General features: G+C 45.9%; 1 protein-coding gene across 1 annotated transcript; it reads right to left on the bottom strand.

Moving 5' to 3' along the window:
- Positions 1-442: 442 nt before the first annotated feature.
- Positions 443-15,214, bottom strand: itgb8 (integrin, beta 8). The gene is made up of 16 exons (XM_030121174.1): positions 14,669-15,214; positions 13,661-13,746; positions 11,589-11,760; positions 11,396-11,502; positions 10,702-10,841; positions 10,401-10,566; positions 9,463-9,621; positions 9,149-9,244; positions 8,924-9,016; positions 7,701-7,841; positions 5,807-6,191; positions 5,447-5,669; positions 5,249-5,352; positions 3,713-3,829; positions 2,466-2,632; positions 443-1,645 (listed from the first exon to the last, which is right to left on the bottom strand). Exons 1-16 carry the CDS (start codon positions 14,760-14,762, stop codon positions 1,517-1,519), a joined length of 2,379 nt encoding a protein of 792 aa, XP_029977034.1. The 5' UTR covers positions 14,763-15,214; the 3' UTR covers positions 443-1,516.
- Between the last annotated feature and the right edge of the window lie 288 nt (positions 15,215-15,502).

Genomic DNA, 15,502 nt, shown 5'->3' with positions numbered 1-15,502 from the left:
CAGCTATTGCTGTAAACAACATAGTTAAATACAGTTCAAAAGGAAGGGGGAGGGCAGGGAAAGCCTCACATGTTCTGCAGCCGGCAGTCTGGAATCAGAGGACCTGCGGCTGTCCGTTTCACGGAGTGTGTGACGAGTAAAATCCTAGCACGGATCTCGTACCTTTGGGAAATTATTTGTACCGTTTTTTAAGGAGTGTTGGAGTTTAAACCTGTGTGCACAGACTGCTGAATGATTAACAGGTGCATGCCAGCAGTTCATGTCACATGCAAGATGGAGCGTTTTCCTTCTGAACGTCAGTGTTTCAGTCCTTCATTATTCCAGTATTCCAGTGATTTTTGTTACGTACTGTAGCTTGAAATGCATTCAGATACCTTTTAATGCCCAACATGTCACTTCAAACTCTGCTCGCTGTTACAGCTCGCCCGCCCCGGGGACCCTGCTTTGTTCAGTAGTACGATGCAAAATAGTTGCTCTAGTGCAAGTCTAACCAGATTATCAACGACAGACAATCACGTGAAACTATACTCTCACTGATCATGATGACAGAAAATAAAAGTCACAAAACAACAACTAACAATGCAGACTGATGGTCAAAAACATGATGCAACCAAGAAACATTTAAAACCACAAAAAAAAGACAGGGAATGCCACGCGTTACTGGAAATGTGATTAAAGTAAAAAAAAAAAATTAAAAAATAGGAAAAAAGGCAGATTAAGTCATTGGTGTACCTAAGGCAGTACAACTGAGGTCAGGAATGTGCATAATTTGAGTTAAAATGTTGTACATGATGCTGGCCACATGGGGGCAGACTAAGACAGGAAGAGAGTTCAGTTTGAGCGCCTCTGTCTTTCAAACCCATAACATGTAGTGTTTTCACTATAAAAAAACTATAAATAGAAAGCTTCCATGCACACGCACGCACACACACGCACTTACACACTTGTCTGTCTCTGTGAGGCTCCTCGGTGACTGTGTATTCCCAAGAACCTGCCCTAAACCTGACTCCGAATCCTCTACCCTAAACTCAAAACTCATCCTCCACGTCGGGCTGCGAAACCATCAGGACCAGCCTAAAGTCCTTCAGCTGCAGGCCCGATTTAAATAGATACTACTAAAATAGAAAGACATGTGCCTACACACACACACACGCAGACACATGCAGGCATAAGTTAGAGCAGTAATTGCTGCTTGTCTAGAAAAGCTGGGAATGATCATCTTTAACCCTGCAGAAGAAGAAGCCTCCCTGCTGCTACAGAGGAAGAAGAGGTTGAGGACTTGTGCTCTTTGTTTCGGTACTGGCCTTATTAGTCACACAGCTCTATGAGTTCGTTGGTTCACTTGATAAAATGTAATTCCATGAAGATTTTCGCTGATTAATTCACCATCAAAGTCTCCACTCGCGGCGAGGCGACGCTTTACGGAGGTTAGAGGCAGAAAAGAAGCTTTTAGTCCAGTGCGCTTTCTTCATGTCTCAGCCTCTTTCCTTCGCAAACCTTGACCTTTCACCTTTGCCTAGCACTGCCAGTGGTCACCGAAGGGCATCTTGGGAACCTGGATGTGCATTTCCACGGGGCGGTCCGGCAGACGGTCCCTCCTGTAGGTGACGGTCTTCTCATTGGTTGTAGGAATGTATGACAGATCCTGCAGAGTGAGAGAAAAGCCCAGTGAGTAAAAACCACACGTATGACTCAACAGACTCCCGCTGAATCAGAACCAATTTAACACAAGACAACGGAATAGCTCCTATGATTCGCACAATGGAAACGGAGAGCATTGTTGTTATCACTTTTCTTTAAAAATAAAAAAGGTTTCCAAGTTTACAGCAGTCAAGCCTACTTCTTTTTCAGAAGTGGAGAGTTAACATTCGTCGCATTACACTTTCATTGAGGAAGTCGGCCCAGCTTGATGCAGATTTCCAAATTATGTCAATGTGTACGATAGCTCCCCCGAGAGTGATGTGTTGCCAGTGGATGATCAGCAGGGAATTGCAGTCATGTAGGATTTCGATTGGCGTTCATACAGATCACTCTCTTTACAGTCTGTAATTTGTTTAACCGTTAAAATGATATGCAGTGGTGTCGCGAACAATAAACCGGGGGGGCTGAAATGTTTATAAGCCATGCAGAGAAATTTAAGTGCACATTTCTGCGAGCAGCCTACCCGCATTTACAAAATTCCATCCTGTTCCTCTTCTCAGAGGCAGTGTTCGGCTCTGTAAGGTCACATATCAGGAAACTGTAGATGGTGAGCTGGGAGTTCAGAGGAAATGTAAAATACAGCTGTACCTCTGAGAGCAGCCTCATATTTCTCGCTCTGGGGTTTCAGCGGACAGTGCTTGTTAACATAAATATCCTAAAGAATTACAGGGTCCCTAATGTTTGTGAGTGCTCCAGGCCCCTCTTCATTAAAACTCTGCTGGGTTGATGACTACCTCCTGCACGCTTGACATTTGGAGGCTCACCTTTCCAGTGCAGTGGTAGTCCGGGTCTTCAGCAGCGCCCCCTGGTGACCAGCTCTTCCTCTTCTGCATCAGCAGGCGGGACATGGCCACCACGACCAGCCCACACAGCACAGTCAGCGCACACACACTCAGGAAGGTTCCTACGAGCCGACTGCTGCTGACACACTCTGTGAACACACCAGCACACAAAAATCTGATTTACTGCAAAATAAAAAAACAATCAGAAACAATCTAAACTACACCATGATGAACAACAATAATATGCTTTTTATCTGTTAACACCCCGAAAATATGATGCATTGCATCGAGGCCTCTCTGTCAAAACCAGCAAAACGTCCAAAAGGTGGAGCAACAGCATCCGTCTCTCTTTAGTGTTTACATTTTTGAGCTTCTAACACATCATCCAAAAATCACAGCACAAAAAAACAGCTTAATACTCTGATCACAATATCAAGTATGGAGAATTAAATGTGTATAAATTGTCTGGAAGTGAATGTATTTGAGTCAGGAGTCAAATGTCTGACGGTGGCTGATGGAAGCGGCAGGAAAAGTGGCGTCCTCAGGAAAAGTGAACACCTCGGGACTGGACTGCACAGCAGCGCAGCGGTAAAAAGCGATTGTTGTGAGTTATTTTGAACATGCACGTCGAGCCGGGCCCGAGGCAGCTGTGCCAGTGGCGCTGCTGCTCCGAACAGTTAGCCGGCTGTGTGTCTGCTGGGGAGCATGTGTGGATGACGGGCCGATCGCGCCGCACAAAGAGCCCAAAGAAGGGCTCTGACATTTGGTAACATGGTAACCATGGAGACCTGGCTCCCTCTGCACCCAGGAGGAGTGGGCGTGAGCAGGAAGAGAGCGTCCCGTTGGGTGGAGGGGGGGTGGAGGGGGCAGCACGAGGGGATGGGGGGAGATGGGGGAGACGCACAATGAGTGGTGCTGTTCCAAAAAATTGGGAAAGCGGGGATGAACTGTAACACTTGGATGTGCAATAAAGTGTGTGTGTAACCCAGGTTGTGTGAGTGTGAGTGTGTGTGTGTGTGTGTGTGTGTTTGGCTGAGAAAATAAAGAAAAGTGAGCAGGGAACTGAGGGGAAATGTGAAATACAGCTGCAACACTGACAGCAGGCCTGCTGACTCAAATACACGAGGGTGTAGTGGTGCAGCCATGGTAGCAGCGGAAGTGACCTCGAATAAAAGTGTGTGAGTAAGTGAGAGAGAGAGAGAGTGTGTGTGTGTGTGTGAAAATTATACCTGGTCTTGTGCTGATGTGAAGCTGGGTCTGACCCGACTGTGAGCTGGTTTGAAACCTGTAGCGGCAGCTGTCATTACTGATGTACATGCACTGAATCCACATCTCCTCCGCTTGTCCTGAAAACACAACAAGAAAGCTGTGAGCAAATACACCAAATACACACACACACACACACACACACACACACACACACACACACACACACACACACACACACACACACACACACACACACACACACACACACAAATACTTCAACACCGGCAGGATCTTTCTGAAGTTTGCATGTTCTCCCTGTTGTTGCTGTGTCCTTTCAAACATAAATGTTATTCATTCAACTGATCTACAGACACACACTCATATACTGCATTGGACGTGTATTTAGCTCATGGAATGGCAACACACACTACTAAAGTTTATTCTGGCCTTTGTTAGCTGGGCTGGGCTTCGGACTCGTGTTTTTAGATGGAGCAGATATAGAAGACGGATGATGCATCGTCTGACCTTACAGTTCCTCTCAGCTTTTTCCAGAACAAACATTTTAAATGGAATCCAAGTGTTTTGTTTTCCTTCTCGGTGAATTTCTGTTTTATTACATTTAAAATGATCTAGTGTTAGACTAAAAAACAGTGCTTTAAGTTGACAATCTTATATATTAATAGTAACAAAGCTGCAGTATAACAGCTGCTGTTATATAATAGTTTATATTAACAGCAACTGCAGTAATTACTATGCAAATGGTTATGATGTGTGCATAGAGTTATGTATATATGATCTTCACCCAGCAGCCCCCCCCAAAAAGGCTGAAGATGCATTAAAAAGGCAACGTGTGTCAATAAAATAAAGGTTTTTAATATTTGGAATATATTTAAGAACCTACATATATCTTATTTTTACTTAATGACAAAAATTTAAAAACTAGTTTAACTTTTACAGCAGTGTTTCATTAAAATAAGTATCTGTAGTTCTACTCGATAGATTTGCCATCTCTGTTCAACAAATATTCCAAACTGAAACCATCTAACGAGCACCAGAAGGATTATGCATTTTATTTATTGCCTCCACATCCCAAAGGCTCCCAACAATATCACCGCATAATGTGAAAACATCTCGACGGTCAGCAGTCAATCAAAAATAAGTAGCATGTGCTGTGTGAGTTTGGGGGCTGCGGTGGTTGTCGGGGGTGGGGGTTATACCGCCTACATTAGAGAACCTCTGACACTGTGCTAAAAACAGAGCACATAATACTATACCACACAAATCTTTAGACAAATCACGCTAAATATGATGTCTTTAGATTGATAATGGAAGTTAAAGTAAACCTACAGAGGTGAGGGGAGAACACACAAACTGCAGAGTTTCCCAGAAGGCAACAGAAATAACAACTGCACCGTCATGCAAATAACTCCACAGCCTGATTTAAAACAGTGAGACTGCGTCACAGCTCTCCGGCATTTTGTTCCACAGGATCCACAAAACCGCAAATGTGTGAAATTATGTTCCCAAGAAGATTCTACTGACAGCAGTCGCTGTACCTGAGACATCGTCCTTGTAGCCGACCAGAGGCGCACAGGTGTTGTTGCAGTGTCCCCCCTCTTTCTGTGTGAGACCATGAGAGAGGTGGCACTCCACACACTTCCTGAGAGAGAGAAAACACACACACAAAAACAGTGTCAGCTATAAATGTGCAGCCCTGTCCTCTGGACTGATGTGGTAGAGAGACTGACGGGTACCAGTATGATTGACAGGAGCTTTGGCAAGCCGGACATCTTTCACAGAAGTCTCCAGAGTGCTGGGGGTCGTCACACACACACTTCCCACACACACACCTGCCCCTCCCACCGCAGAGCAGGCCGTCTGGTGATTGGCAGGTTTCTGTGGAGACGGGACAGCCACAGCTATCGCCTGTCCACCCGTCCTCGCACACACACTCGCCCGACACACACACACCTCGACCTGAAAGGAAGAAACAGACACAGGAGAGGAAGGTTTTCAAGAGAAAACACAGACGGATTGTAATTTGCATCAAAAGTGCACGTAGTCAAATTCCTGGGAAAGCTCTTTGAAACAAATGCAAATCATCTATTCCTTACCTCCACACAGCAGCCCTTCTTTGTAGGGACAGGAGAAGTCGTCCCTCTCACAGTATTTCCCGTAAACCGTCCCGAGTCTGCTGTGATCACACACACATCTCCCGCATTCACACACTCCTCGGCCGCTGCAGTCCACATCGGCGCCATCTGCTCTGCAGCCCCGGTTTGCATCTGTGCTGGAGTCTCTCATCAGGCCGCTCCCCGTGCACGGTGACTGATTGTCATCACGACAGCGTCCGGTCGATCCGCAACTGCAGCGGCATTTTGAGCGGATCCTGACGACGGTGGACTCATTGTAACCTATGGGCCGCACCATCACTGTTACGTCTTCATCTTCACCATCGTCAGGACAGGATCGCAGGCCGATCGTGATGTTGAAGTAGACCTGCGAGACAAAAAAGACACGACTTAAGCATCTCTGGCCCGCTAATGAGAATTTTAAAGCCCAAATAGCAGACAGAATCGCAGTTAAATCTATTTTGTAGAGGGGAAAAAGAGACACAGTTGGCAAAATCTGCTCAACATGAGGGTTGCAGGATCACGTACACACTGGATAGGAGGAGATTCAGATCCAAATGTGACAAGACGAGAGATTCTCAGTTCAGTCAGACCGAGACTGAACAAAAAAAGTGCTGAGAACTAAAGAAGAGAAGTTCACAGCAGCCTGACAAGTTAACAGGGCGGAAAAAACCAACAAGTAGAGTAGAAAAGACATGAAACAGGAGTCTGGGAACAAGGGGGAAAAGGTGGAAAATACCACAAAGTCAAGAATAAACACTGGTGCTGTTTGTTAAATATAGGCTCAATCACTGTGTACGATAGTGTTGCCACTGTGAGCATATTAATATGCTGATATCGACTATTAAACAGAGATTCATCTGCTTATAAATATAAGAATGAAACACTGACAAAACTCCAGCTGTAAATCTGAAAGGAATGACATTACACAAACATCCTCCTCCTGCATGATCACAGAAACCTCTAATAGGCTCTGAATAGTTAGATGAGGAAGCAGATTTTCAAGTGCTACTTAACTTAATCATCCTATTGATGTGGGAGAGCGGTGCCTGGTTCGAATCTACAGTCAAGCTTTTCTCTTGATCTTCATCGCCATTCTGGTAAGTGCCGGTGCTTTCCATAATTTTCTTTAATCCACTCATGGATTAAAAGGCTTAGCTTCACTTTCTATGCACAATGGAGTATCTATAGAGGTGGGATTCTTTTTTTCTATCTTGGTGAGAGTCAAGAGCCCCAAACGAAGAAGCAAGGACGTCTCAAAGGCTTCCAAATGAATGAACAGAAACAAAGATTCCAAATGTGCTGAAAAATGTTATAATTAATGCAAAAATAGCAGCTCTTTCAGGTTTTAGATGAATATCTTTCGACAGTGGCTTTTTGTGTAATTGTCATGACTGCAGCAGAGGAGCTCCTGTACAGTGCTCTCTGCAGCGGTGGAGATATTTCAGGCTTTTCATCAGCTGGATAATGACACAGGTGTCAAACAAAGTATGTCTAATGACCCATTTCTAAATATAAATGTCCCATTTGCTGGTACATGTTTTAAAATTGGGCAGGGTGAGGATTTTGGGACAAAAAGGTCATGGAATCACATGGAAATGTTTTTCTGTTAAATACAGTCTGTAATCCGCTCAGCTGGGATTATTTACCAAATCTTTTCCGTCACGTAAATCTCTCAGACTTGTATGTCAGCGTGTTTGTTATGTGTCAGAGTAATCCGACCCAACCAAGAAACTCTGTTCCGTGGCATCTCAGGGAGCTTAACTCAGTGATCTCTGCATAGACTGAGAGTATCAGTTTAGCTAAACTCTAATCCTGGGTGAAATCATGTGCTGTGTGACACTGCTGCATGTTGAAAGTGAGCCTTTGTGTTTACCGTCTGATCCGGCTGCACCCCGGAGCAGCTCTGGTCCTTCGCAGTGGATCCGTCGGGACACAGAGGAGACACGGACACCCAGTACCTGCTGAGGGCTTTGTCCTCCACCGACACCGACACTGCAACCTCCGACAGCAACCTCTGGACGCGGGACAGGAAGGACAACAGGTTCAACGCTGCATTTTGATACGTGGTTTGGATAAGAGAGGAATGAAACAGCGGCACTTTAAAACCTAAACCAACAAAGTCAATGAGGCTAAAGAAGCAGGAAAAGGGGGGGTGGGGGCAAATAGAGCTTGAAACAAGTAACTGATTACCGTAATTAAAATTCTCACATGTCGCCAGAAAGCCAGTATTGTACTTTCTGTTTCTGAATTGCTGGGCGGTTTATGGGAACAAGGAGGAGGGGCCAGAAATAGCATCTTTGTATCCGTCCCTGATTGGGACACATGGTTTCCGCGCGGATCTGATAGCTATAATGCCAGCTTCTGTTCAGGCTGTGCTGCTTTTGTGCGTGTGTGCGTGTGTGTGTGTGTGTGTGTGTGTGTGTGTGTGTGTGTGTGTGTGTGTGTGTGTGTGCGCGCACATATGCGTGGCTGCACAACCAGATCTGTGGATTCGGCAGATTCTCGGAGCAAACAATGGAGCGCTGTGCCGGAGGCAAGATTATACCCCAGAACGCTGCCAACTGAACAAACTCCTTGACTAGCACATGCACAATGCACACAATCACACACACAAATGAGGTCTTAACCTCCTTAAAATCCCGTTCTCGTCTGTGTGTGTGTGTGTGTGTGTTGCATTAAGCCTCCAGCAACTGAAAACTATCCTACATAATTTGTTTTCCTAACTTCAAAACATTAAAATAGCTGAAAATACAAGCTGTTGCAGGTTTAGATGAGACGTGTCTTTGTGCTTGTGATATTTTTGTTTTTTTTTTCCAACACTCTGCAGCCAAATTTAATTTCCTGGGGTATATTTAGGCTGTACATATTTTCAGGAATACAATACCACTGCTTCCCAAGTTTTTTCTGCAGAGGACTATCTTTTACACTTGCACGATTAAACTGATTTCACAAAAAGAAAACCTTGTTCATGTGACTCCAACAGTATGATGCCCTAAAACATATGAGTTAAAAATGTATAGTGCTTCTTGCACTGTATATAATATATACAATATACAAGGAAAAAACAAGATGCACAGGTGAATAAACGTATTGTACCTTGTATGCGTCCACCACCAGTTCTATGAGGTTAGGAGCCTGGAAGAGCCCTAACTTTCCCAGGAAAGAGCCCGGGAGCAAGTGCACCAAATCCTGGACCAGGGAGAAGAGATTAGAAACACTGAATGATAAGCTATTTATAGGACAAGAATGTGAAGATAGAAAAAAAACAATCACTGTCTTGTGCATGCTCTGCATTGACATAATCCGTTCTGCACGGTTTACCTTGTACCACTGGTACTGCTGCTTCTCCACTGCAAAGATGGAGTAGATGTAGTTTTCAAGCAGTTTGTCAGATAATTGACCCAAACTTGGATGGTCCTAAGAAGCAGACAAAATAAAGGATATATTGTTTAATGAATCTAAATGTTTCTGTGTATAACTAAAGTGCAGCACAGCTGGATCTGAAGACTGTAATAATCACAACAACCAAGCTTCTATACAGTAACTTATACATCTCATAAATTTATCAGATAAACTTGAAGAGGCTTTAAAAGTCAAATCCACACGTTGAGCCTGTGTGGGTCACTGGTCCTCACCATGGTGGTACTCCCGGTGTAGACGTTGTTCTCCAGGTGACACAGGCCGTCGTGTGGCACCACAATCCCGGCCAGTCGGCTGTCCAGGGCGAGGTGGGAGGGCTGGTCGGTCATCAGGAGGAGCAGACGCTTTGCTTCTGGCCGCCAACCGATTGCTCTCTGAAAGGAGACCAAAAGGAAATCAAATATTCATAGTCAGTCTTGCGTTTGAAAATCAATTTTATTTTATTCAAATCGAACACCAGCACAGACCCATGTTTAGATTACTTCCACATTCTGATTCACTGGAATCAGTAGTTTCTGGCATGTTCGGACTGATGTGGAAAAAAAAGTGCTTGACACATAATTCAATATTCAGTAGTGTGGCAAAAAAAAAATGCACATCCAAACATTTTACTCATCTGAACTGTATCAGCTTTTGTGATGATCGGGTCCTTCTGTAATCCCCAACTCCAGCAAAAAAACCGCAAGAAAGCCCTTTATCAGCCAAGAAGCCTCTCTGTCTTTATGTCTGTGACTCATCACTGACAATGGGAGAAAATGTGTGCACACGTGTGTATTTAAAGAAACTTACCAAGCATGTAGTAAGTAGGTCTGACATAATGGAGAGTCTATTTATAGGCCGCTGACCACCGTGGTGTTTCCCTGCATGCTAGTTACTCAGACCCCCTGCATGGTGTGAGTCACAGCCCTCCGGCAGCCAGAGAGTAACCAACTGTGACTGTGTGTGTGTGTGTGTGTGTGTCTGTCTGCCATACCCCAACAATGTTGTCATTGCTTCGCGGAGTTCCAGTCGCAATATTTATTGCCGAGTCAGAGTGCTATCATTCCTCCCTGAATAAACGCCTCTTTCACTGCAATTCCGGCTCACCACCAAATTTTGAAACTGAAAATGCCTACTTTAATGTGAAAGCACACAGGAGCGCGCACACACCCACCTGGCAGACGGCTGCCTGCAGCATAGCGTCCAGTCCTCCCTCAGGTGTGTCCATGTTTCCAGAGATCCGCTGGCGTTTGATGACCCGCGTGAACTCGCTCATGTTTCCGGTCATGCTGAGGACGTGGTGGAAGCCGTGCGCCGGGCGGCAGCGGATCTCATAATCGCTGGTAAGAAGAGTGAGGACAGACAGGTTAGAGTGACTGTTGGCTCATCATCACAACCCTTAGCAAGTGAATATGTCTTGACTTAAATTGCACCATAAATAAATGAGCTGTTTGTGAGAATATTAACAAAATTACCTGCAAGGGTTATTGATCTTAGAAGGATGGACGTTGATGTAAGGTGAGACGGGTTTGTCCACAAAGGAGCCGAAACCCAACCACAGGTCAGACGAGTGCTCCGTCATGCGAAGGGACAGAGCTACGCCCACTGTCTTCAGCTGGAACAGACACAGACGCAGATGAAGACAAAAACAGTGAGGATATTCTGGGAATAGAAAGAGGAATTTGTAGAAGTTGTAGAAGACAAAGAGGAAATGAGAAGAGGATCTGTGAGCAAATAAATTATTTGAGGATCAAACAAAATGAGAGAAGCACAAAATAAAAGAAATTAAAAGTAACTTTTTTTCTTAAGCTGTTTGAAATGCTTTCGTTTTAAGTCAGAATGACTTAATCCTTTCCTTTCTATTCCTTATACAGTCCCAATTTTATCAAGCCCTTTGAATTCACTCAAAATGTGGTTGTTGTTGGAGTTGTAAATATCTATTTTTAAGCATGCATTTTATTTGAAAATATGTTTTATTATTCCTGACAGAAACAATGGACAGAAGCTACTGCCCCCCTGTTTCTTGGTGCACTGACCTTGATAAAGAAAGGTTGTGATGAGTCAGGCTTTAAATCTTGGATAAGACCCAAACGGTTTATTGGAAAAAAAAGGGGGTGAAATGCATTAGCATTGACTGACTAAATGGAAACTGTGTGTTTCAGCACCTACATGATCCAAGTTTTCCTGCATGGAGGCCGATACGTCCACCAGGTAGTAAAGATCCACAGGATAATGCTCCAGCTGCTTCACAGCCACGATGAAACTGGCCTCTGAACCTAAAAGCACCGACAAACGACGGCGAGTTTAAAATTGTCGCTGAGCGATGGAACAGCACGCTGCACTGAAGCATGTGACAGTCTACCTGGCCTCAGGGTTACGCTGATGTCTTGTGGAGATACTTGTGTGCTGCTGATGGTGGCGTTGACTTCCACCTTGACGTCGGGGTGCTCCATGAACTCCGGGCCACAGCCCTGCTTCTGCAGGTTGACTGGCAGGCCGCAGCGCCGGCTCAGGCCTGCCCCATGGAGAAAGTCCTGGTGGTCACAGCGGGCCAGGGATTAAAACGGCCAGTTAGGACAAATTACCTTTCCTCGCTTTACAAACAGTCTATTGGTACAAAGATTTATCTTAAACTGGATTATATGGATGTAAATGCAGCGCATAAAACAAAAGAAGCATTTCCAAACAGACCTATATACAGAATAAACTGTTTTCACAATAATCTCTTCTAAGAACAGAAGGAAGTGGGTCAAGCTAGCTGTGCTGTTTGTCCCACATGACCCCACAGCCCAGAGGCACAGATTCTGACATGTTTATGACCATGGTGCATATATGATAAGCTTTATCAGTGCTGTAGTTTGGCTTTATGCAGCTGTGGATGTGACCACTTTTACTGTAATCATATCTGTGATGTGGAGGAATGTTCAACCGTCCTTGAAGCCCAGCTTGTGAGCCGTAACACTGCAAAAGTCCTGGGAGGCAGTGAGATGTAGGTAGATGAGCACAGAGCTCCAGTTCATGGCTTTCTGAAGTCTGTAGAATCACCAACAGTCTAGGAATCACGGTTATGCACATGCTATATCCTGTGACAGGCAACAAGATAGGAACACAGAGGCCGTTTACTATTTATTGTGTTTGGTGTGATTTCTCATGCAATAACAAGAGATGTTTTGATATTACTCTTGTTCTGAAATTACTCAACAATTCAACATCCATGTTCAGATCACTCTCTGCATGTCTGAACTTAAAAGAAATCTAAATTGGAATAGAAAAGGAACTGGTTGGTATGTTTTCTCATTCAGTAAATATTTAGCAGATTTGCTGTGCAGCTGAACTACAAGTTTCCCAGAAGCAACAGTGTCATGCTTCCTAGCTTTGGAGTGGATTAGTGACCTTTGGTGATTCAGTGCTTGTTGACCAGAGCTAGTTTCATAATTTAAAAGTAGGCCATTTTGCATCTTTGCTACAACTTATGGACCTGATTTGTACGAGTAAATCTGAAGATAGCGACACGTTCGACGAGTCTTCGATCCCCACCGCAACTCATCTTACTTCTGCTGCTTTGAAAATGAAGAAACGAAAGTGCAATTTAACAAGTTTCTAATAACACGCTCCCAGGCTATAGATGAACGCTTGGCCATAAACTGAACCTCACAGTTTGACTGACTTCTGTTTATTTATGGTCGTCCCTGTGGCTATAATTTTCAGTCCAGCAGTTCTGAACAGCGAGAAAGTCTCACACTCACTTCCAGGGACTTTCCTTACACACTGTAGCCTCTTTACCGAGCAACAGCCACGTGTGAACATGAATATTCACAGACACCGTATAGCACTTTAGTTTGTTAAAGCCTGAAGGAGCATGGCGGGGAGGCGGTTGGGGAGGTGATTTCTGAAAGCAGTCACACACCAGCGAGTACGGCCCGACCTGGCTGGAAAGCACCTGAAGTCTGTAAATACACACATGTTGACAGTCCAGTCTAGCCGGGGTAATTTCTCCCGGTGTTTGTGTGTGTGTGTGTGTGCGTGTGTGTGTGTGTGTGTGTGTGTGCGCGCGCGTTGTGACTTGTGTGGCACTGGGAGGTTTTACAACTTCTGAAGTCTGATTCAGGGTGGGCTCTTTATGAGACAGACTGACACGCAGGCCGCAAAGACAGATACTGACCCACAGACGGGGCGGATGCTGTGATATGTGTGAAGTTGAGACTAAACACACGGACAGAAAGTGGCTCTGTCTCTTCCGCCGCATGAGAAAAATGTGGGGAAAACGTTCACACACAGACTGATGCCCCGAGTAAGGTCAGAGCGCAGGCCGCTGAGCCTAAACACACACGTTATATTCCACATTTCTGGATGGCACCAGAGCCTCGGCTTCAGGAGTGCTGCTGAATGTCAGTCAGCTCCACACAAACTCAGATTTTTCGTTGGCGATCCTACCTCTTTGAAACACCAGGCGCACTGTGGACCACGTCTGAGACAATCTGCACAAGAAGAGACCGCGGGCGACTTGCACACACTCTCACCTGCAGAGGGAAAGAAGGCAGAAGATTCGAAGAGAAGAGAGGAGAGAAGGGAAGAATTTCAGATTAGCATATGAAAGCATGTGCGTGTCAACACTCATTAGCCATGCAGGCGAACCCCCTGTGGATATTTAGGGATCTCATGCACATTTTTGACGATCAGAGCACCACTTTGCATCTCCTATGAGGCTATTCAGGCCGCATCAGCCGGCGTGCGGGGGTGTGGGAACAGGTGCTTGAGTTGCTGGAGTGGTGCAATGGACTATTAACCGCAAGAATGCCCACAATAAACACACACAGGCGCACACAAACAGACAGGCATGTAAACACTCAGGACATCTGATGAGTCAATAACCAGATGCTCCATATGTAATTACCACAGAGGCAGCCATACATCGGATACTTTTATGCAGAGTCTGCAGAAAAATGCAGCAAGGAGGTAGAGCGCTAGGATTCCTTCAGAGGAATTAATGATTTATTGGAGTAATTTATCTACTGGAATCTAATTTTCCTGAGCCGTTTCTGTGAAGTACAAAGCCGGAATGTAGGACAGAGGAAGGCTGCAGGTCTTTGCACTAACACACTCTATTATCAAGCCACTCTGACCCAATTAGCAAGTTCCTGAATAGGTGAAGCATTTAACTTGTAATTACTAACGATTAATGTCTGTTCATACAAATAGTGGGTCCTGATTGAGAGCTTGGAGGTCGAACATGAGCAATTACCAGTGTGCCACTGCCTGTGGTGTTTTCTCCAGGAGCCAATTAATGCGCACGACTGCTGTGATTGATGAAAAGATGCTCACGAGCGCATTAAACAGGACGCAATGTAAAGAAACGCGCGGCGCGGTGGTGATTTTGACGTGATCCAGGAGGATAATAATTGGCTCGCGGTGTAATTGACCCTAATGAGCATCTGTACTCACCGGAGCCGGAGGCTTCAGCGCAGACCGTGACCGTCAGACAGCCGAGCAGGAGACACAGGGGGACGCTGCCGTAAGCGAGGAGCCAGGAAGTCATATTATCCCGTCCGCACCGGCTGGCTGACCGGCGCGAGGCAGCGAGGAGGAGGCGCGGGGAGCTAGAGGAGGTGAACCGGTGGAGGACACGGACCGTGCGTCCGCCGCCGCGCGAACAAAAGCCGGGAGTGCCGGACCGAGCCGCGGGACATTGTCGTTCACCCAATAACCCTCTAATCCCGGGGAGGTATTCACGTCCCCCGGGTCAAATCAGCTTACGAGCGCGCTCCCCCGCGGACCGCGAGTGAAGGTGAACAGGAGTGTGAGAGCGGCTGCGTGCGCCTCAAGTCCCTCCATCGATTTTTTTTCTTCTTTTTCTTCTTCTTCTTCTTTCCAACCAGCCTCAGGTGAGCGACGCGGACCCCTCGTCTCACAGGAGTCCCATCCCGGGACGGAGTAGCTCAGGAGTTGAGACTTGCCTCACGCGCCGGTGCCGCGGTGGAGAGCGTGGTGGAGCGGCCGGTCCGCGCGCACAGCCATCCAGGAGAATGACCGCTGTACTGACTCAGACGGGCGGTGCCATGGCAACAAATAAGGAGAGAGAGAGGGGGAGAGAGACATTTACTCTCCGTGGGCTGCGTGGAGTTTGTGGCGCGGTGCATTCCAAGTCGGACGGACGTGGCCTTGAATTGAACGCGGGTGTTTATATGGCTTCTTGAGGGAGCCGTTCAGCCGCGCGGAGGGCTCCTGTGAGCAGGGAGGGGGTCCTGAGGCGCGTGGAGATGGATGATTGGGGGCGTA

The sequence above is a fragment of the Salarias fasciatus genome, chromosome 22, assembly GCF_902148845.1.
Source record: "Salarias fasciatus chromosome 22, fSalaFa1.1, whole genome shotgun sequence".
NCBI classification, from domain to species: domain Eukaryota; kingdom Metazoa; phylum Chordata; class Actinopteri; order Blenniiformes; family Blenniidae; genus Salarias; species Salarias fasciatus.
This window is presented reverse-complemented; position numbering and strand designations above follow the sequence as displayed.

What these genes read in the sequence shown, in the direction of transcription:
- itgb8 (XM_030121174.1), bottom strand. Translation starts at nt 14,762, where the DNA reads ATGACTTCCTGGCTCCTCGCTTACGGCAGCGTCCCCCTGTGTCTCCTG. An exon ending in CAGCGTAACCCTGAGGCCAG is followed by an intron (nt 11,503 to 11,588) that starts GTAGACTGTCAC and finishes CGGTGCTTTTAG; the next exon opens with GTTCAGAGGCCAGTTTCATC. An exon ending in ACTACCACTGCACTGGAAAG is followed by an intron (nt 1,646 to 2,465) that starts GTGAGCCTCCAA and finishes CTCACTCTGCAG; the next exon opens with GATCTGTCATACATTCCTAC.